The sequence below is a fragment of the Oncorhynchus clarkii genome, chromosome 6 (genome assembly GCF_045791955.1).
Source record: "Oncorhynchus clarkii lewisi isolate Uvic-CL-2024 chromosome 6, UVic_Ocla_1.0, whole genome shotgun sequence".
Taxonomy (NCBI): Eukaryota; Metazoa; Chordata; class Actinopteri; order Salmoniformes; family Salmonidae; genus Oncorhynchus; species Oncorhynchus clarkii.
Window position 1 is genome coordinate 72,811,646 of NC_092152.1, and position 22,592 is coordinate 72,834,237.

The following is a 22,592-nucleotide window of genomic DNA, read 5'->3' on the forward strand; positions in this document are numbered from 1 at the left end:
ACAAATCCGCTAGAGGAAAAGATACAGAGAGGCTGGACAGAAGTCAACTGAACACAGCATTACATAACATCACCACTGACACTGACTGACCATTGGCACTTTAGGCTGACCACTGGGGTGACTGGTGGTCTGCTTTGCCCTGTCAGTGTGGTTAACCCTTACCCTCTTCAGAGACAGAGCTCAACTATGCAAGTCACTCTCCTTGCAAACTGTCCAGATTCCAGAACAATCCTAGCACTGCAGCACAAAAAAATGAAGCACAATATTTCCCTCATGCAGACAAATATGGTAATATTGCATTGCATCTCCTAAATTATTTGTCAAGGGAATGTCAACAGTTGATGATTTACTTAGCGAGCAATCAAATGTGTCTACCAGTCATTTAAATGTGTGATTCTATCATATTTCACTCACTGAATCTGAAAATAATAAAGTAGCTTGTGTTGTGTAAACATATTAAAGATGTCCCCTGCAAAGTTCCTTCAGTGACAACAGCTTCTCTGTTTTAGGAAGATTGAATTTAAAGCAATAAAATCAAATTAGGAAAACAGTGGCAGCTTTAGGGCCTGAGCAACTGAAGAGTTATCTTGTTAATTCAGCTTTGATTTAGAATTACAGAAATATTTTACAAATACAGGCTTGTATTTTTTCACGATTATGATAAAAAAAGATATGATGTTTTTAAGACTTTTTTGGACTTCATATAACTTCAGTATGCCAATAGTGTATATGACATGCAGAAGAACATGAGTAGAAAGTCTAAACAATAATCTTCTGGACATTGATTAAAGAGTGGGCCTATATCAACAATTTATGGGGTGAATATAAATGGGAAAGTTAATTTCAGCAATCAGTAAATGTGTTATGCTACAGATTGTCCTTGATGAAAGAGAGGGTGAGAGGAGAATAAGAAACAATCAGTTAATCGATTTCCTCTAAATTGGTTCTGTTCTTTACATAGAAAATTGACCTCTTCCCCCTCATATGTATTTCCTAAATCAAATTAAATGAATGCACTAATGTGTAGGGAGGAGAGGATGAGAGAGAGACGCATGTGGAATTAGTGAAATTATTCTGGGTGAGAGTTCGTTCCACAAGAGGACGACAGAGGTATTTTCAACTGTGTCTTAAATGTTTCCTTTTCGTCAAAGTCAGTTTTTAAAAAACAGGAATACAGGAATGTAATTCCGCTGGGGATTCGTGAGAGGAATCGCGCTCATCACGGCGCATGTCTGTCTATAAACTCGTCCAGAATCGCTCGAGGGGGTCTGATTCAGTGCGCAACAGTTGGGACAGGACTCTGACTCACTACAGTACCGCGAGGAAGTTTTGAGTGTAGTAATTAATGTGCAGGGTCTCACGTGTTTGACCTCTGAGTATAATTATAACTGATGTTAGCTTTAAATCAGTACGTGTGCGACATTGATAAATTAAAACATATAGCTGTTTTGCAGTAGTGCACAGTCTTCGTTTTCGAGGCACCAAGAAAATATTAACAAGGCTGTCACGGAGGTCACCAGGGACATGGGTCAGCTTTGCGCTGCAACACTCTTACCATTTGGTGCCATCTGCGTTGTTTTTATTTGGGATTGTGGTGCCAGTTCTTCAATAAAAACAAGATTTGCAGTGCTCACTTCAGGGTAAGTTGGTAGTCCGCGCATTTGTGAGGGAACGTTGTAGATATCAGTCTGTTATTTCCTATAAGAAAATTAAATAAAATATAGGACACCTGATCAAAGCTTAAGAAAAGTGCATGTAAATTCAAATGAACGATTGGTAGGGAGTTAATAAAACTGCCCAGTAACTTGCTATCCAGTTGGATATGGTGATGAGTGTGCTATTTAGACCGAAACGTAACTGAATTTAATATTAATGTGTAATGTGTGAGAAACAATTAAAAACAATACTTTGATTGTGAAAAACGTCGACAATCAGTCAAAGAAAGACCACCACGTTGCTCAACTCATCAAGCCTACCTACCCAATGATCCGTGCGTCCGCAAGTAAAAGGCTGTTGTGATGTGATTGGAATATTGAATGAGATCACGCAAATACAGAGGAGTAGTTATCGGAATCACTCAATGCCAACTGTAAATTCTGTCCATAGCGTGACATAGGTTATTAAGGTGCACATAGAGAGAGGTCTGGACCAGGGAGAGGGAGTTCATAGCCTACATACAATAGTTTGAATGAAGTGGGCAAAGTATAGACCAGAAGAACTTTGGAGCATCTAATTTTGCTCAGAAATGATCATTTAATTCTGTGCTATTACCTCTTAGTTCAGCATTCCAGTTGTAAACGATTTCATGATATTATTATTTTACTTTACTTTTCCAAGAAAATGTCTTTGTGACAGACATCTGTATTTTCAAACGAGTTATTGTGTTTCTTAGTCCTGGTCCTGGCGACTCAGAGGGGGTGCACATTTTTGTTTTTGTATTAGCACTACACACCTGCTTCAAATCATCCAAAGCCTGATGATAAATGCACCTCTTTGCAGGGTTATTTAACAAACGTTTCTCTTGCAATCATGTGCTGGCCACTGCATGGCACAATCAGTTTTCTTTATTACTTCCATTTTGAAATGTTCTTACTGCTTCACATACAATAGTTGCTGCCATATAATTGTGATTATGTATTGTAGCATGATGTACTACAGTAGCCATAATGCTTGGGAACTGCTTTGAAAGGAAATTTCCACTAAATTTCCACTATGAAATAACTGCCAATTTAATTGAGTGGCTTTCTCTTTAATACCACTCCTATTACTATAGTAACAACATTGTTACCAATACACTTATCTCTCGTCTCCTTTCTCGTGGCTTTGTAAAGGGAGGAGTGTCCAGAAAACAAGGTAGTGACAGTGGAGTACCCCTGTATTACAGCAAGGGGCACGGATGGCACCTGTCTCAGGTAAGAGTGTCCCATCCTTTAAAAAGAAAAGGAGAGCCGCACACTCCAGGACAGGCTTTCCCAAACTCGGTCCTCTGGACCCCAAAGGGTGCACATTTTGGTTTTAGCCTCAACACTACACAGCTGATTCAAATAATCAACTAATGATCAGGCATTGATCATTTGAATGAGCCCTGTAGTGTTATGGCAAAACCCAAAACGTGCACCCCTTGGGGTCCCCAGGACCACGTTTGGGGAATGCTGCTCTAGGAGCTCAGATGAAATAATTTAATAGCAAGCTGTCTTCATCAGGGTTTAATGGCAAACACTGCGGGTCACTAATTGATATTGTTTCAAAGGACACACACAGGTGTCTGTAATCATGGCCGGGTGTGGCATGATTTCATTGGACAATTTTTCAAATATCAATAGAACATGTAAAAAAGCATGAATGGATAACATGCGATCATAGATACAATTAGGCTACATCATACAGGCCTACAATCACTTTATTTACAATGGATAACAAAAACACAATCACAGGAATGGCTTCAGATCAAACTCTATGTTGAGACTGAAGGGAGCGAGGGCCTTTAAATGAAAGATCCAGATGGTCCATCATTTTAACAATAAATTGTCAAGGTCACCCACTCTCCTAGGGAGGGCGATGTGTTCGATGCCGATATAGTGACGAGACGAAATAGGGTGGTCCGTTCAAAGAAAATCCCCATCTACCAACACGGAATGTACACGCACGCACGCACGCACGCACGCACACACACACACACACACACACACACACACACACACACACACACACAAGAATCCCCCAGTCTGCAGATCTGGTTTAAGTCCGAAGCATATGATCTGTGTACTGTCAAGGTTATACCACAGCAATAGAAGTTGTCTCATTTGATTCTTGGGTCCAGACGAGATGTGTGTGGTGGTGGTGGAGTTTTAGCTAGTTTTCTAGCTTTTCCTGCCATGTCTCCCAGGGAAGCGTGGTAAGGACTGCCTCAGGCTGTAAAATAGCATTTTGAGGATGGCCATGCATGAAAATGATTCTGTCTGGTCTGCCTAACCGTGCAAGCAGAGTGAGTTAACCATATAGCTCAGTGAGTCCTGGCAGCCTGCAGGCTTTCCCATGTCTCTGTGGTTGGGGTTAGCACAATTACACTGGGTTATTGTGGTGTCGGGCAGCAAACCCACACAGCCACTAGAAACAAAGAGCCAATGAGATGTATTTTTTTTTCTCTCTCTCTCTCTCTCTCTCTCTCTCTCTCTCTCTCTCTCTCTCTCCACAAATTGATTTAAAAAAGGTTTTTCCTCAATCTACATACAACACCCCATAACGACAAAGCGAAAACAGGTTTTATTGACATAAGTATTCAGACCCTTTGCTATGAGACTTGAAATTGAGCTCAGGTGCATCTTGTTTCCATTGATTATCCTTGAGATGTTTCTACAACTTGATTGGACTCCACCTGTGGTAAATTCAGTTGATTGGACATGATTTAGAAAAGCACACCCCTGTCTATATAAGGTCCCACAGTTGACAGTGCATGTCAGAAGAAAAAAAACAAGCCATGAGGTCGAAGGAATTGTCCGTAGAGCTCCGAGACAGGATTGTGTCGAGGCACAGATCTGGGGTAGGGTACCAAAACATTTATGCAGGAATGAAGGTCCCCAAGAACACAGTGGCTTCCATGATTCTTAAATGGAAGAAGTTTGGAACCACCAAAACTCTTCCTAGAGCTTGCCATCCGGCCAAACTGAGCAATTGGGGGACAAGAGCCTAGGTCTGGGAGGTGACCAAAAACCTGATGGTCACTCTGACAGAGCTCCAGAGTTCCTCTGTGGAGATGAGAGAACCTTCCAGAAGGACAACTATCTCTGCAGCACTCTACCAATCAGGCCTTTATGGTAGAGTGGCCAGACGGAAGCCACTCCTCAGTAAAAGGCACATGACAGCTCACTTGGAGTTTGCCAAAAGCCACCAAAGGGCACCCAGATTGAACTCTTTGGCCTGAATTCCAAGTGTCACGTCTGGAATAAATCTGGCAACACCCCTATGGTGAAGCATGTTGGTGGCAGCATCATTCTGTGGGGATGTTTTCAGCGGCAGGGACTGGGAGACTAGTCAGGATCGAGGGAAAGATGAACGATTCAAAGTACAGAGAGATCCTTGAAGAAAACCTGCTCTAGAGCGCTCTGGACCTCAGACTGGGGTGAAGGTTCACCTTCCAACAGGACAACGTCCCTAAGCACACAGCCCAGACAACGCTGGAGTGGCTTCGAGTCTCTGAATGTCCTTGAGTGGCCCAGCCATAGCCCAGACTTGAACCCGATCTAATATCTCTGGAGAGACCTGAAAATGGCTGTGCAGCAACGCTCTTTTATACATTTTTCTAAAAACCTGTTTTTGCTTTGTCATTATGGGGTATTCTGTGTAGATTGATTAGGGGGGAAACGATTTAATCTATTTTAGAATAAGGCTGTAACGTAACAAAATGTGGAAAAAGTAAAGGGGTCTGAATACTTTTCCTAATGCACTGTATGATGGGATTTGGGTATAGAAGGTTAAGGGTCTGTTTTCACTTCCCTGCTAGTCCAATCTGTTGTTGTAATACAGTGGTAAGACTGGTTCCACTGGGAAGAGGTCAAGTATTTGGGGATGTGGTATAGCGCACACACACACACACACACACACACACACACACACACACACACACACACACACACACACACACACACACACACACACACACACACACACACACACACAGACACACACACACACACAAACACTAGCCAACAGCTCGCAGATACAGTGCGGCTAGGCTGTGCGGATACTGGGTAGCTTAGTCTACATAATGACATTGTTATGGATAAGAGGAGGAATTTTTGTCGTTGTCAAACGACAGTCAATCAAAGATCATAATGTCACCAGAATAAGGTCCTCAATATTTATTGGAAAGGAGCATCAAGCTCATCACAGTGGACTTTCATCAACCTGTGAAGTTCATCAAAACTTATTTCCTCTGTAGCCTAATAAACTACATGGACCACACACCACATCATCATATGACTCCAAGTTTACTTTGATATGATGGTTATTATATCAGTATTTGCACAAGTCGTTTCCACCACCATTTCTCGCATAATACATTTTACAGACACAAAAAGATCCCAACATGTCGAATGAACAAATGATCTGTCGGCATTCATAAAATTGTACCAAAAGGGAGGAGGATGTCTTCCCTGTAACGCCTTATGCCTTATGATTAACAAGATGTGGTGTGATCATAACAACATACAGGAACTCAAGTCCTTCTGTTCACCTGACTTAGAATTCCTCACAATCAAATGCCGACTGCATTATCTACCTACAGAATTCTCTTTGATCATAATCACAGTTGTGTATATTCCCCCCAAGCAGAGCTGAACTCTACTAAGCCCCCCTGTGATTCGCTGGCCAGGGCACTGAGAGGTCTCCCCTTTACAAGCCATAAAACATGTGACACATCGACGGTCCTGAAAAAACGTCATTTGACTATGTAAACTGGAAACCACATATCTTGAGGCTGCATTTTTTGTAGCTGGGGATTTTAACAAGGCTAATCTGAAAACAAGGCTCCCTAAATTCTATCAGCATATCGATTGCACAACCAGGGCTGGCAAAACCCTATATCATTGTTATTCTAACTTCCGCAACGCATATAATGAATGCCCTTCCCCGCCCTCCTTTCGGAAAAGCTGACCACGACTCCATTTTGTTACTCCCAGCCTATAGACAGAAACTAAAACAGGAAGCTCCCACACTCACGTCTGTCCAACTCTGGTCCGACCAATCGGATTCCACGCTTCAAGATTGCTTCGATCACATTGAACTGGGATATGTTCCACACTGCGTTGAACAACGACATTGATGAATATGCTGATTCGGTGAGTGGGTTTATTAGCAAGTGCATCGGCGATGTCGTACCCACAGCGTGTATTAAAACATTCCCAAACCAGAAACCGTGGGTTGATGCAAAACTGAAATCGTGCAAAACTGAAATCATGAACAACTGCTTTTAATCAGGGCAAGGTGACCAGAAAAATGACTGAATACAAACAGTGTAGCTATTCCCTCCGCAAGGCAATTAAACAAGCTAAGCGTCAGTATAGAGACTAAGTAGAGTCGCAATTCAACGGCTCAGGCACAATAGATATGTGTCAGGGTCTACAGTCAATCACGGACTATAAAAGGAAAACCAGCCCCGTCGCGGACCAGGATGTCTTGCTCCCTGACAGACTAAACAACTTATTTGCTCGCTTTGAGGACAATACAGTGCCACTGACACGGCCCGCTACCAAAACCTGCGGGCTCTCCTTCACTGCAGCCGACGTGAGTAAAACATTTAAAAGCTCGCAAGGCTGCAGGCCCAGACGGCATCCCCAGCCGCGTCCTCAGAGCATGCGCAGACCAGCTGGCTGGTGTGTTTACGGACATATTTAATCCATCCTTATCCCAGTCTGCTGTTCCCACATGCTTCAAGAGGGCCACCATTGTTCCTGTTCCCAAGAAAGCTAAGGTAACTGAGCTAAACGACTACCGCCCTGTAGCACTCACTTCCGTCATCATGAAGTGTTTTGAGAGACTAGTCAAGGACCACACCACCTCCACCCTACCTGACACCCTAGACCCACTCCAATTTGCTTACCGCCCCAATAGGTCCACAGACGACGCAATCGCAATCACACTGCACACTGCTCTAACCCATCTGGACAAGAGGAATACCTACGCGAGAATGCTGTTCATCGACTACAGCTCAGCATTTAACACCATAGTACCCTCCAAACTCATCATCAAGCTCGAGACCCTGGGTCTCGACCCCGTCCTGTGCAACTGGGTCCTGGACCTCCTGGCGGGCCGCCCTAAGGTGGTGAGGGTAGGTAACAACATCTCCACCGAGCTGATCCTCAACACTGGGGCCCCACAAGGGTGTGTTCTCAGCCCTCTCCTGTACTCCCTGTTCACCCACGACTGCGTGGACATAAACGCCTCCAACTCAATCATCAAGTTTGCAGACAACATTACAGTGGTAGGCTTGATTACCAACAACAACGAGACAGCCTACAGGGAGGAGGTGAGGGCCCTCGGAGTGTGGTGTCAGGAAAATAACCTCACACTCAACGTCAACAAAACAAAGGAGATGATCGTGGACTTCAGGAAACAGCAGAGGGAGCACCCCCCTATCCACATCGACGGGACAGTAGTGGAGAGGGTAGAAAGTTTTAAGTTCCTCGGCGTACACATCACAAACTGAATTGGTCCACCCACACAGACATCGTGGAGAAGAAGGCACAGCAGTGCCTCTTCAACTTCAGGAGGCCGAAGAAATTTGGCTTGTCACCAAAAGCACTCACAGACTTTTACAGATGCACAATCGAGAGCATCCTGTCGGGCTGTATCACCGCCTGGTACGGCAACTGCTCCGCCCACAACCGGAAGGCTTTCCAGAGGGTAGTGAGGTCTGCACAACGCACCACCAGGGGAAAACTACCTGCCCTCCAGGACACCTACACCACCCGATGTCACAGGAAGGCCAAAAAGATCATCAAGGACAACAACCACCGAGCCACTGCCTGTTCACCCCGCTATCATCCAGAAGGCGAGGTCAGTACAGGTGCATCAAAGCAGGGACCGAGAGACTGAAAAACAGCTTCTATCTCAAGGCCATCAGACTGTTAAACAGCCATCACTAACATTGAGTGGCTGCTACCAACATACTGACTCAACTCCTGCTACTTTAATTATGGAAAAATTGATGTAATAAATGTATCACTAGCCACTTGAAACAATGCCACTTCATATAATGTTTACATACCCTACATTACTCATCTCATACATATGTATATACTGTACTCTATGCCATCTACTGCATCTTGCCATCTTGATGTAATAAATGTATCACTAGCCACTTTAAACAATGCCACTTTCATATGTTTACATACGCTACATTACTCATCTCATATGTATATACTGTACTCTATACCATCCACTGCATCTTGCCTATGCCGTTCTGTACCATCACTCATTCATATATATTTTTATGTACATATTCTTCATCCCTTTACACTTGTGTGTATAAGGTAGTTGTTGTGAAATTGTTAGGTTAGATTACTCGTTGGATATTACTGCATTGTCAGAACTAGAAGCACAAGCATTTCGCTACACTCACATTAACATCTGCTAACCATGTGTATGTGACAAATACAATTTGATTTGATTTGAAATGCCTAGTCTGAGCAACCCCTTTCCCCTGTGTGTCAACCGCTTGGCTTTCAAGTGGTCTGTGTTCATTAGTAAGACAGACTCCGCTCCATGCCTGGTCACAATCTGCCCGTCTACACGACACAGCTTTTCTCTTTTAACTGTGACTGCCTTCGTCTGGAAGGCTGAAGATTTGACAGGGAGAGAGAGAGTCCAGGCTCAGGCCTCCTCACACATTACTCCCTCCTCAGGGATAGGGGTTGATGATGATGCCAGGGAGAGGGTCTCGGATGTCATTGTCCCTCAGAGAGATGTGTAGAGTTTCAGCCATTAAACCCTGAGATAACACTGAGCAGGGAGATGGAGAGTCTGGCTGGGACCTCCACTCACACTGGCTGCATTCCCCTCGTCTCCTCTCCTTTCCTCTTTCTCTGAGTGCAATGTGTGTGTCCTCCCTGGTGTTAAAGAGCACATAGTGAGTGATAATGTGTGTGTCAGTTGAGTTTGCGTGTGTGCATGTGTCCTAGGCTCTGACAGCTGATAGTGCAGGAGATGCCTGGAGTGCATGCAGGCCCAGAGCGTATGTACTACGTACTGTAGCTACTACCTCCTGAGTGTTAAGCTCCCTCTCATCTCTCTCTCTTTATTTGTTTCCTTGTGGATTTACTGCATTAGACTTGGTTCTCACCTCTGTAGTGTTCTCTCTGTGGGCTCCATACTCAATCCCTCACCGCTCTGCTCCCCCCTACAGTCCCTACATGTCGACAGGCCATGGTGGGGCCGGCTGTAAACAAGTCTGTGACACGCATGGCAGGGGGAACAGGAGGAGAGAAGGAGGAGAGTGAGGGAGGGGGAAAGGTTTCCAAGGCTTGCCTGGACAACCACATCAAGGTGTATAAAAAGGGCCAGGAAGGAGAAATCACAGGAGGGCGGGAAGCTCTATAGGTCAGAGCTCTGGCTTTTATGAACCTCAGTATTCTGCTGCAATTGGTGCCCCGTAGTCCAGTTGATGTGGTGGAACCGTACCACTCTCTTTCTCTCTCTCTCTCTCTCTCTCTCTCTAACAACATAGTTGTAGTACACGTGGCTGCCTGCTGTAAGGACTGGAAACCATCCTATCCCACGGCCCCTGAGCTCACCGTGGAAGAATAAAGAGGGAGGCAGCACAGGAGCGAGGGGGGAGAAAGGAGAGCGAGAAATGAGAGAGGGGGCGGAGAGAATCAGAACATACTGAACCAAGCTCTCACAGTCCTGTCTCTCTTATGTGCTCTGGTTTTATCATTAAAGCAGGTCAGAGGAAGCAGACCTGCAATGTCCACACAATGTGTCCACACAGTGTGTGTGTGTGTGTGTGTGTGTGTGTGTGTGTGTGTGTGTGTGTGTGTGTGTGTGTGTGTGTGTGTGTGTGTGTGTGTGTGTGTGTGTGTGTGTGTGTGTGTGTGTGTGTGTGTGTGTGTGTGTGTGTGTGTGTGTGTGTGTGTGTGTGTGTGGCCGGGGTGCAGAGCTGAACTCTACTAAGCCCCCCTGTGATTCGCTGGCCAGGGCACTGAGAGGTCTCCCCTTACAAGCCATAAAACATGTGACTCTATAACACATACATCATACCTACCCTGGTAAGCCCTGTCTGTCAGTCAATCACAGTCAATCACTGACACTAAGGTGATCAACAATCAACTGAGAGTTTAGGTGCAAAAACAAGTCATGTCAGGAAACACATAGAGACGAAGTGATTTAGGTCCGGAGCAACAGGCTCCGAAGCAGTAACGAGGACCAGGTGTGTGTGTGTGTGTGTGTGTGTGTGTGTGTGTGTGTGTGTGTGTGTATCCAGTCAGGTCTGAACCCCACACTGTGCTCCACTAAGGTTCTGACAGGGTTACTATCTTCAGCCAAAGCCTCATCAGACTCACTACACCACAGCAACCAGCAAGTTAGCCACGAAATGAGGAGTGAAATATCCCACCACTTCCACCCAATGGTACAAGCTTGGGTTATAAAAGGTTCACAGAGACATGTCTTCTCTTGCCAAGAGTACATCAGGACAGCTCATTCACCCTAAACACATAGTGAAACTGGGATCTATCACACATTGTTTACATTGCATCTAGGAATTCCATGGGGTGTCCTATTCTAACTAGTATACTTTTTTATATTTGGCATTTCTTCCTCAGTGTGTTTTGAATGGCAGTCAAGCTGTGGGGAAATGAAACTGTTTAATTTGTCTCACACTTGTAGTTGACATAAGTGTCTCTCTTAGCAACACTTTTCTGAGTACTGCCGTAATACTGTTTCATTACAGGGGAAATATTATCAATTTCTCTGTTTCTCACAAAACGCTTTTTTAAAAGGCCTGAGGTTCATTTCCTGTCTTTAATGGTGAAGTCTAATCATTTGTGTAGATCGGTATTATTGTTGGACCACAGTAAATATCAAGTAATCATTGTACATATTTTTCTAGTTAACATTCACCTGAACAGCGCTCTGTACAAACACAATGCCTGTTATTCATTACTGTTCCACTAGGTGATTAAAGTCTGTAATGGCATCGTCAGCATGTTGTTTGAAGTACAGCACAGAGAAGCAGCTGTGTACTGTATAGACAGTACATGTTTTTATATCACAGAATTGTAAAAGGGGGAGGGGTGAAGGAATGAAAAGGGAGAGATTAAATAAAGGAAGTTTGCAGTGGTAAAGATGAGGAGTCACAGTCGGACACAACAAACATAATCTCTCCATGCAGTGGGGCCATTTCAACCCTCCCACCTCCAGGCCGTCTCCCTCTGAGTCCTGGAAGGTTCTGGAAGACTTTCATGTCTTATCAGTCCATTACCTTCAGCCCTGGTTAAGGACTTTGGTGTGATCTCAGTGTAGAATCCTTAAAATAGACCAGTCTGTAGCCTTGTTTCCTTCCCTGGCAGTAGAGCACTCACAGACTTGTCATTAAGACAGATCCATCATTGTGTTACTTTTTATTATTACTCTTTATTTTAGTCTACTTGGTAAATATTTTCTTCTTCTTGAACTGCACTGTTGGTTAAGGGCTTGTAAGCAAGCATTTCACGGTTAAGTCTGTTATATCTTGTTGTATCTTGTTGTATTCACTTGTTGAATTCGGCGCACGTGACAAATAAAGTTTGATTTGATTTGATCATTAGTTTGGCTTTAGACTCCCTTCTCAGTTACTGGCTGCTCTCACTACATTACCTGTAATCTGGACTTCATCTCTCTCTTAGGCCCTTTATTGTCCTCATAGGGTCCATTCTTTCTCTTGCTGTCACTCTCCCTCTATCTCCCTTTACCCCTGTTTCTTCCTTTCCCTCCCTTTCCCTCTCGCTCTCTCTTCCTCCACACCCTCCCTCCCTCCCTCCCTCCCTCCCTCCCTCCCTCCCTCCCTCCCTCCCTCCCTCCCTCCCTCTCTCTGTCGTCAGGTAAGGCTCCAGGCCAGGTCACATGTCTGTCTGTCTGTCTGTCTGTCTTTGTTTTTGAGGTTGTGAGAGGCTCAGAAGGGCCAGAGATGGCACATTCCTGGGGTGACACACGACACTCGCATGACCCCAGGGTCACAGAGGCCAGCGGCCCTTCATATTACCTGGGGGGAACCGAAGATAGGCGCTGGCACTGGGAATAGACCTGGGAGCTTTAAGGTCTGTAATGAGAGGCGTCATAAAAGAGAAGGAGAGAGGGAGAGTGACATAGAGGGATAGGGGGCGAGAGAGGGGAGGATTTGTGTCACTCTCGGGCCCAACATTAACTGGCTATGGCTTTATGAGGGGTGTTTTACCCTTTTCACACTACCGTGCAGACACAAACCATACTGTGCTGGGCTGGCTCTGATATATTATTTTCACATTGTCTTTCCTAGCACGGTTCCAGCCATTATGGTTGATGTGTCACCAGGTCAGCCGTGGGAATAGGGATAGGCTGTTTTAGAACAGGCATTGGTGATGGAGTGAGGACCTGTGAAGACAGAAGCGGTAGGCGGTGGGTTAGAGGTGACGGAGGAGTGTTGGTGCTGTTTGGGAACTGTAACGTGGCTGTGCTTGTGGAAGTGGTGCAGACCTCCTGTGCTCTCAGTGAAAGCATCCACTGTCTGACTAACAGCCTTCCCCACTCTGATGTGTCCCCAGAGAGACCGCAGGCTGGATGTGTGCTGACAGATAAATAAACAGAGAGAGGACGTGCTCACATCTCAGCACACTAACACCTTCACGTGTATACTCACACGGCACAAGAACAAGACGCTTATACACTAACACCCCTACATACCCACACACACATAACAGCCTAACACCCTGCTATATGAGGAAACACAGAGAAAACAACAGACCCTCTTAAAACTAACACCCTAATCGATTATACACACTGACGCCTTTACTTAAACACAAAGATGGAGACAGACTATCATCCATACACAGAGAGGCAGTCTTATAAACAGGATAACATATATTCAAAAACTGCAGCGCACACAGCACCCACACACCCACACAAAGACATCAATATGACATATGTAAGAGCAGAAACACACACAGACACTGTCTCTCCTGTCCTGAAGTGTCGAGGGGTCCGTGACCACCGAGGTCCACATCCTGTGTTTCTGACTCACAGAGCACCACATGAAGGACCATTAAGCATAACTGACATAAAAGCTACATCTCTCTTTCTTTCTCTCCTTCTCTCTCTCTCTCCATCCTCCTCCTCTCCTCGACTTGTCAACATCTCCCTGTCTCATTTCCTCCACGCTGCGTATCCTCCTCCATCGCCATAACAATCCCCTTAAGTAATCTCCCCTCTCTCTCTGATGAGTCTGGGAATTGACAGAGTAAATATGATACATAACGTTGCGTCACAAGACACCTAATGATACTGTTGTCCCTGTTCGCTATCTTCCCCATATCTAGAAACAGAAACACTATCTGGGGTCCAGGGAGCAATCCTGTACTGAGTGAGTGGAACTGTTAATACATAGTGACTTCCGTCTGGTTCATGGAAAGCATCATTCCAGATTGGTCTCTGCTCTGCTTTCTCTGTGTAACCTCAGTGCTGTCTGTCCAGGCTGCAGACAGTTGGGGGGGGGGGGGGGGGGGGTCTATAATGAATATCCAGTCTTTGTAGTGGATTCTTGGGGGAGTCTATAATGAATATCCAGTCTTTGTAGTGGATTCTTGGGGGAGTCTATAATGAATATCCAGTCTTTGTAGCGGATTCTTGGGGGAGTCTATAATGAATATCCAGTCTTTGTAGCGGATTCTTGGGGGGGTCTATAATGAATATCCAGTCTTTGTAGTGGATTCTTGGGGGAGTCTATAATGAATATCCAGTCTTTGTAGCGGATTCTTGGGGGGGTCTATAATGAATATCCAGTCTTTGTAGTGGATTCTTGGGGGAGTCTATAATGAATATCCAGTCTTTGTAGTGGATTCTTGGGGAGTCTATAATGAATATCCAGTCTTTGTAGCGGATTCTTGGGGGGGTCTATAATGAATATCCAGTCTTTGTAGTGGATTCTTGGGGGGGGGGGTCTATAATGAATATCCAGTCTTTGTAGTGGATACTTGGGGGAGTCTATAATGAATATCCAGTCTTTGTAGCGCATTCCTGCTGCGAACGCACAAATAAATCACGCCAGCCTGGATGGAAAACAATAACACTGAGCTCTCCTCCCTGGAGGGAGACCCTTGCTAAAGTACATAATCTGGAGTGTAAAGTGATCCTGCTCTGGCCTGTACTCTGGATCCTGTCTTGCTATTCCTCCAGTGTCTCTGTGTTGTTTTTGGCAGCAGCAGTGTAGTGTAGAGCCTGTGTGGGCCCTCGGTACGTCCCTCTCTCTGCAGGTAGTCACTGGGTCACCACCAGCACCAAGGAGAACCAGGGGGAGCGCAGGGACAGGGATGTCCAGGGATGGTGCTCCCAAGACGGACTCGTAGCTGGGTGACTTGCATGGTCAGACAGACCTGGTGGGTCTGTAGGCACTATGTTAGAGTGTGGAGCATCAAGAGAAGCAGTGTCTAAGAGCAGGAATACCCTCAGGGTGACACAGGGACTCCACTCATCTTCTGAAGGAACTTAGTCAGACAACATGCTTGCAAAGGGCATGTTGAAGCAGAATTTGGATGGGATCGAATGGGCAAGAAAATACCATAGAATCCGACCATCAGTGTTGATAATCTGGTTGTAGAGAAAGATACTCTCTTAGAAAAAAGGGTTCCAAAAGGGTTTTTCGGCAGTCCCCATAGGATAACCCTTTTTGGTTCCAAGTAGAGCACCTTTTGGTTCCAGGTAGCACCCTCTGTAGGAAGGATGGAACCAAAAAGGGTTCTACCTGGAACCAAAAAGGGTTCTTCGAAGGGTTTTCCTATGGGGACAGCATAAAACTCTTTAAGGTTCTAGATAGCACCTTTTTTTTCTAAGAGCGTACTCTCCTAACCTTGTTAGTCACCTGACCTCGATATTTGTCTGTATTGTGAAGAGTGCCGAGAACTGAAGGAAGAGCCTGGTCTGGGAGCTCTCCTCCTCAAGGTTGTGTTTAACAGTCCTGTCAGTGTCACACATCACTCTCACTAATAACCCCTGCCCTTGTTTCCTGACATTAACAAGATGCACCCAATTACTGACTGCTCTGGTCCCCAGACACACACACACACACACACACACACACACACACATGCACGCGGGGGAGTATGAGAAGCGGTTATCTCACTGTGGAGGACAGGGAGGGAGGGAGGGAGCTTTAGTGGTTTGGTCTTTTCCCTTTAAGATCCGAGAACAGTGTTAATCAACAGAGACCCCTACATTCCCAAACATCAACAGACAGGTCATCACACTGTGTAACTATTAACCTGAGCAGTTTATACAGACTACTGAAGAGCATGTATCATCAATCAGAGACACCTCTAGCATTTAATTTGACATTTGAGTCATTTAGCAGACGCTCTTATCCAGAGCCACTTACAGTTAGTACATTCATCTTAAGATGGCTAGGTGGGACAACCACATATCTCAGTCATAGTAAGTAAATTTTTCCTCAATAAAGTAGCTATCAGCAAAGTCGGAGCTCGAAAGGGGGGGGGGGGGGGGGGGGTCAAGTTAGCTCACAAAATGCTTTCTCTTTTTGCAGGTCCCAGATCAGATCAGGGGCAGTGTGGGGTCAGGTCTCTGTGTGACTGACAGGTTGTCTGTTGATGTTTGGAGTAGGGCAGTGGAGCAGTGGACTATGAGAGCAGAGGTTGTGTGTTGATGTTGTGAGTGGACACTCAGAGAGACCAGAGGCTGCCAGCCATAGCCTCCCCTTGCTGGCTGTACAACTTCAGCCCAGACAGACAGGACCCACATATGCTGTCCATTAGCCCAACCTGGCCCTCTCCTCTGCTGGCACACTGACTGGAGGGGCTGGAGGTGGCAGGCCTGGAGAGAGTTGTCCTTCAGGCCCCTGGCCAGAGCCCCCTAGCAGCCCCCCAGTACTGTCCCATCCCATCCCCAGCTCTCTCCATCACAACACAACACAGCTATGAGCCACAGATTAAAGCTCCAGTCCGTCATGTGGCTTTAATCAGGCCCTGGCCAGGCCCATAGTTTTGTAAGTTATTTATCATTCAGAAGAGGGAGTGGGGGAGGGTCTTAGAGGAGTGATTTAGGGTTATGTTGCATGGAGGTTGGAGAAGAATAAAAGCAAGTTGTGGTCTTGAGGGACCTTCAGTGAGGTACCATGCTAACTTCCCTCCATCAAGAGCGTGCAGTTTTCGGTGCAGGAGCTAAATCCTGTGTGTGTGTGTGTGTGTGCGTGCGTGTGTGTGTTTGTGTGTGTGTTTGTGCGTGTGTGCGTGTCCCCTCCTCGTCTAGGGTCTGTGTTATTTGTGTTCTGTGATTCTATGAGTATTTCAATATCCCTTTCCATTGTTTCCTATTCCGCAGGTCCATCCCTAATGCCTGTACCATGTGGTGTTTTGGCTTGCTGTGTGTGAGGATGATGCTCTTTGTTCAGCTGTCTCTTGACCATCTAGGCTAGTGCTGCTAGGAAGTGGGGATGGAGGTAAGGGATCTGGTGCTAATGAGGAGCTCTGGTCCTAAAGACAATTGACACGCTGGGTGTTACCAGAGAGGAAGAGGCGAAGCGAAGAGGATTTACTCCTGTCAAAATCTGTCCACGATTAGCAGACTGATAAGCAGAGAGAAAAGCAGACTGCCTGCCTTCCCGCCTTTGGGACAACAACTCCCATTGTTAGGATGTAGACAAGACCATCTCGTCATTGTATAAAGTATCTCTGGTGTTTCACATTTAGTGGCTGTGTAGATCCGTTCAGTATGTGAAGGGAAGGATACAGCAGCTGGGAAATGAATTATTGGCTCATGCTACTGTCTGTCTGTGTGTTTATCCACAGGAGGAAATGCTGTGAGGGCTTCAGGTTCGTGATGGGCCAGTGCATACCTGAAAGTAGGTTAAAAAAAATACAGCAGTTCTACTCACCTCAAGTCAGATACTTTGCTCAGTGCCTGTAATTACACCTGGACACCTGTACACAGACAGAATGCACATTGCAACACCAAATTAACCCATTACTGAACTGCAAATTCTTTCAAAAGTGAAAGAGCACGTCATTCCATAAATTGGCAATACTGCACAATGATACACCATGACCAATAGAGGGCAACATTACACAGGAATACCCTTGAGGAATATTATTGGACATCCAGGGTTATTATGGAGCTGTTAGCTTTTCATGTAAGATCCTATCTGTACATGTCCCTATTGATGAACCAATCCCTCCCCTCTCTCTGCTCCAGATGTGGACGTGTGTTCTGGCTCCCCCTGTGAACAGCAGTGCACCGACAACTTTGGACGGGTTGTCTGCACCTGTTACCCCGGATACCGCTTTGATCGAGAGAGGCGTCGCAACCACCAGACCTACTGTTTAGGTAAGTCCACTACCTGTTTATCTGCCAATCAGCTTTTTATCAGCCTGTTTATCAGCCAATCAGTCTTCTTTTGTATGAATCTTAATTTAACATCCTGCATCAGAGCAACCGCTCTCTCTCCCTCTCTCTGATTAGAGAAGCCTAAATGCAGCCTTAATCAGGTGTAAAGTAACAGCTGGTGTTGTGTCTCCCACACCCCAGACATCGATGAGTGTGTGGAGTCCGACGGCAGTGTCTGTGATCATGACTGCGAGAACACCGTGGGCAGCTTCCTGTGTCGCTGTCACAGGGGTTACATCCTGGCACCGGACAAGCACTCCTGTATACCCAGTCACAACCGTGGGTGTTGAGTATACTACTATACTTTACTCCTACTGTCTACGTGAGGCTGGCTACTACAGCTACACTACCTCTGGGCTTAGCTCACTAGTACCTTCCTGTGTGTCTTCAGCCTGAGGGTACAGTACTGTACATGTGTTTGAGAGGGTGAACATAGACTACTAGACTTTGTTTTTGTGTTACTTATTCTGTAGTGTTACTTACTCTGTGACCAGCCTGTCTCTCTGAGAGTCTCTTTGTCTTTCTGTTAGTGAGCTCGTCAGGGAAGTCTGACACCCTGATGAGTGCTGGCTCCTGCTCCCTCACCTGTCAAGACTTTGTCAACATGAGGAACAGCCTGCTGCAGCTCAAACTGAGGCTGGGCAGCACTCAGTCACCTAACCAGGTACATCTACATCACAACACTAACTACTGCACATCCTACTTACACTGCTGTTCCATACAAACACAGAGATACACTAACCAGAGATACACTAACTGTAAACTAGCCTCGCCAGACTTGATGTCTCACAATGGAAGTCTGGCCAAATGAAGACTACAGTGAGACAGGTTGTTGTACTATACTACCTGTGTGTGTACCTATGTGTGTGTAGGTGTTGTCTCCTGGCCTGGCTAACAGCAGTGATAAGCCGTCTGCTGGGAGGTTGGGGAAAGGTCCTGACACCCCCGCCCTCCCTGGTCCTCCTGGCTCTCCAGGATCCCGTGGGGTCCCAGGTAAGAGTTGTCTTCTCTTTCTCTGAATCTTTCTAACTCAATCTTTCTCTCTCTCTCTCTGTATCTCTCTGTTTACTGCCAATGTCAGCTGTTTGTTGACTGATATTCAAGTTATCTCCTTGGTTCGTCTTACATCCCTTTATTCTTGGATCCCAGGCCAATCAGGAGTGTCGGGGGAGAAGGGAGAGCCTGGAGAGAGAGGCCTGACCGGCCCTCAGGGGCCACGGGGAGACATGGGCCCTATGGGCCCCGAGCCTAACCTGGAGCACATGAAGAGGGGTCGCAGAGGAGCTGTGGTAATCTTATTATTGCTTCCACGATAACATGCTGTTGGGCCTATTAGTCCAAGCAGACCTCAACACATCCATAGCTGCAGAGATACATCATTACAATAAATGTTGCATGGAAGGAGCTGTAGCTCCCACTAAAAACATTTAAAACCATATTTCTGTCTCTCCTTTTTCCAACAGGGACCTCCTGGCGCACCAGGCAGAGATGGACTGAAGGTCAGTATAACAGTCTATCCGTGTGTCTGTGGGTGTTTAGTACATGCTTGTGTGTGTCCTGTATGTGTTTAAACTATCCTGTAAACTTTTCAAAGCTGTTAACTGGAACACTAACAGCAACACTTTTCTCCCCACTCTGAGAGCTCTGAGCTGCCGATGTGGACTCTTATAGAAGTCTGTGTGAACGTTGGAAGTATGTAACAGGACGTTTCTGGATGTTTTTTTCTCTTTAGGGAGACAGTGGAACTCCTGGTCCCAGAGGTCTACCAGTGAGTCTACTTTCTATATTTGCCAGCTAGGCGTTGAAGTATTAAATGCATTATCATCATTGTCATCTTGTTGATCTATTCTATGTATTATCAGATTCCAAGCATACAATAAATCCACCCTAAAGCATGCAACATGCTTTACAGGTTGAAATCTAATTTACTGATGTGTGGACAGAGATATTAAAGCCTCCGTATCTTTCCCCAGGGACCTCCCGGCTCCTTTGACTTCCTCCTGGTCATGATGGCCGACATTCGCATTGACATCATCGAGCTGCAGGAGCAAGTGTTTGGGAAGAGGCGGGGCCTCTCCTTAGACAACCCACCCCACTCCAGCGGAGAGACAGGGTTCGGAGAGTGGGGCTCCGGACAAGGAGAGCTCATGCTCAATACCTGAACTCCATAGCCCTTCCCACGGTAACTGTCAATCAAAACGATAAGCCAAAGGGAACTAATTAATCAACTGGTTCTTGTAAAGCAGAGATATTGAACTGACTGAACTGACTCCTTTCCTCCAGTGAAACATTGTCTCTAAAACCCAAATAGGACTGTATGAGGTGAGGAGACCTCTGATCAGCTCTCTCCTGTCAGAGACATGGACTATAAACAAATGGAGAGAGAGAGAGAGAGAGAGAGAGAGAGAGAGAATGGAAAAAATGGAACCACTGACCCTCCAAACCAAACCACTGCAAGCTTTGCCTTGCCGTCTTGATGTTTCCTTCGTGCCTGGTCTGGTCCGGTCTGAGGAGAGGGGGTATGCCTTTGCATGCGAGGCACAGTGTGATGATGGTTGTAGCACTGTGAGACTGTGTCTTTGTGCGCTCTGATCTGAACAGCTTCAAACACAGCAAGGGCTTTATCGTCTGCATCTCTTCCTGTTCCTGTCAAATCTGTACAGTCCGAGGAGAGGAGACTCCGGTCGGTCGCTGCCTGACACTGTTTACCTGCCCTGCAGGGCCTAGAACCAGACTCAGGCCCCAGACTGCACCTGTCCATGCAACAACCCAACTCAACAGCTTTTATACTCCTGCCACTACACTACAGACTCTCTGAAGCATCTTTAGAGATACAGTACATATACTACATTAGCAAAAGTATGTGGATACCTGCTCATCCAACATCTCATTCCAAAATCATGGGCATATATATGGGGTTAGTCCCCCCTTTACTGTTATAACAGCCTCCATTTTTCTGGAAAGCCTTTCCACTACATGTTGGAACATTGCTGCGGGAACTTGCATCCATTCAGCCACAAGAGCATTAGTGCGGTCGGGCGATTAGGCCTGGCTCGCAGTTGGCGTTCCAATTCATCCCAAAGATGTTGAGGGGTTGAGGTCAGGGCTCTGTGCAGGACGGTCATGTTCTTCCACACCGATCTCGACAAACCATTTCTGTATGGACCTCGCTTTGTGCACAGGGGCATTGTCATGCTGAAAGAGGAAAGGGCCTTTCCTAAACTGTGGCCACAAACTTGGAAGCGCAGCATTGTCTAGAATGTCATTGTCAAAAATAATAATAATAATTGTATGCTGTAGTGTTAAGATTTCCCTTCACTGGAACTAAGGGGCCTAGCCCGATCCATGAAAAACAGCCCCAGACCATTATTCCTCCTCCATCGAACCTTACAGTTGACACTATGCATTTGGGCAGGTGGCGTTCTCCTGGCATCCGCCAAACCCAGATTCGTCCTTCGGACTGCCTGAAGTGTGATTCATCACTCCAGAGAACGTGTTTCCACTGGACGTTTGGAACTTAGTAGTGAGTGTTGCAACCGAAGACAGATGGTTTTTATGCTCTAGGCGCTTCAGCACTCTGCGGTCCCATTCTGTGAGCTTGTGTGGCCTAACACTTTGCGGCTGAGCCGTTGTTACTCCTAGATGTCCCCCTTCACAATAACAGCACTTACAGTTGACCAGGGAAGTTCTAGCAGGGCAGAAATTTGACGAACTGACCTGTTGGGAAGGTGGCACTCTATGACGGTGCCACTTTGAAAGTCACTGAGCTTTTCAGTAAGGCCGTTTTACTGCCAATGTTTGTCGATGGAGATTGCACCTGTCAGCAACGGGTATGGCTGAAATAGCAGAATCCACTAATTTGAAGGGGTGTCCACATACATTTGTATATTTGGTGTAAATAAAAAAGGAACCATTTGAAAGTTTCAGAAAGTTATTTGGATATGAGTGTTGGTAAACATACTCTTTTGTTGTTATATTTTTTGTTGTCGTTAGTGTTGAACTTCCCTACTCAAGATAGGTGCATATATGGTGTGGTGGGCTCTCTTAATGCTAGCTATTGATCTACACCTTAGATCACCTTCTAAAGCATCATGTGTGCCTCTGCTTGTGTGTAAGTATGTACAGTTGAAGTCGGAAGTTTACATACACTTAGGTTGGAGTCATTAAAACTAGTTTTTCAACCACTCCACAAACTTTTTGTTAACAAACTATAGTTTGGCAAGTCGGTTAGGACGTCTACTTTGTGCATGACACAAGTAATTTTTCCAACAATTGTTTACAGACAGATTATTTCACTTATCACAATTCCAGTGGTCAGAAGTTTACATACACTAAGTTGGCTGTGCCTTTAAACAGCATGGAAAATTCCAGAAAATTATGTAATGGCTTTATGTAACGCTCGTCCTCTTCTTCTGACGAGGAGTAAGAGATATCGGACCAATCTGCAGCGTGGTAAGTGTCCATTTTAATATGTA

General features: G+C 45.7%; 1 protein-coding gene across 1 annotated transcript; it reads left to right on the top strand.

Annotated features, from left to right (window-relative positions):
- The first annotated feature begins 1,266 nt into the window (after positions 1–1,266).
- LOC139412224 (collagen and calcium-binding EGF domain-containing protein 1-like) lies at positions 1,267–22,032 on the top strand. Its single transcript, XM_071159052.1, has 11 exons — positions 1,267–1,640; positions 2,832–2,912; positions 17,523–17,575; positions 17,926–18,057; positions 18,259–18,396; positions 18,648–18,781; positions 18,990–19,110; positions 19,267–19,406; positions 19,581–19,616; positions 19,850–19,885; positions 20,091–22,032. Exons 1-11 carry the CDS (start codon positions 1,525–1,527, stop codon positions 20,277–20,279), a joined length of 1,176 nt encoding a protein of 391 aa, XP_071015153.1. The 5' UTR covers positions 1,267–1,524; the 3' UTR covers positions 20,280–22,032.
- The last annotated feature ends 560 nt before the right edge of the window (positions 22,033–22,592 follow it).

What these genes read in the sequence shown, in the direction of transcription:
- LOC139412224 (XM_071159052.1), top strand. Translation starts at nt 1,525, where the DNA reads ATGGGTCAGCTTTGCGCTGCAACACTCTTACCATTTGGTGCCATCTGC. An exon ending in TTTGCAGTGCTCACTTCAGG is followed by an intron (nt 1,641 to 2,831) that starts GTAAGTTGGTAG and finishes GGCTTTGTAAAG; the next exon opens with GGAGGAGTGTCCAGAAAACA. An exon ending in CCACCAGACCTACTGTTTAG is followed by an intron (nt 18,058 to 18,258) that starts GTAAGTCCACTA and finishes CCCACACCCCAG; the next exon opens with ACATCGATGAGTGTGTGGAG.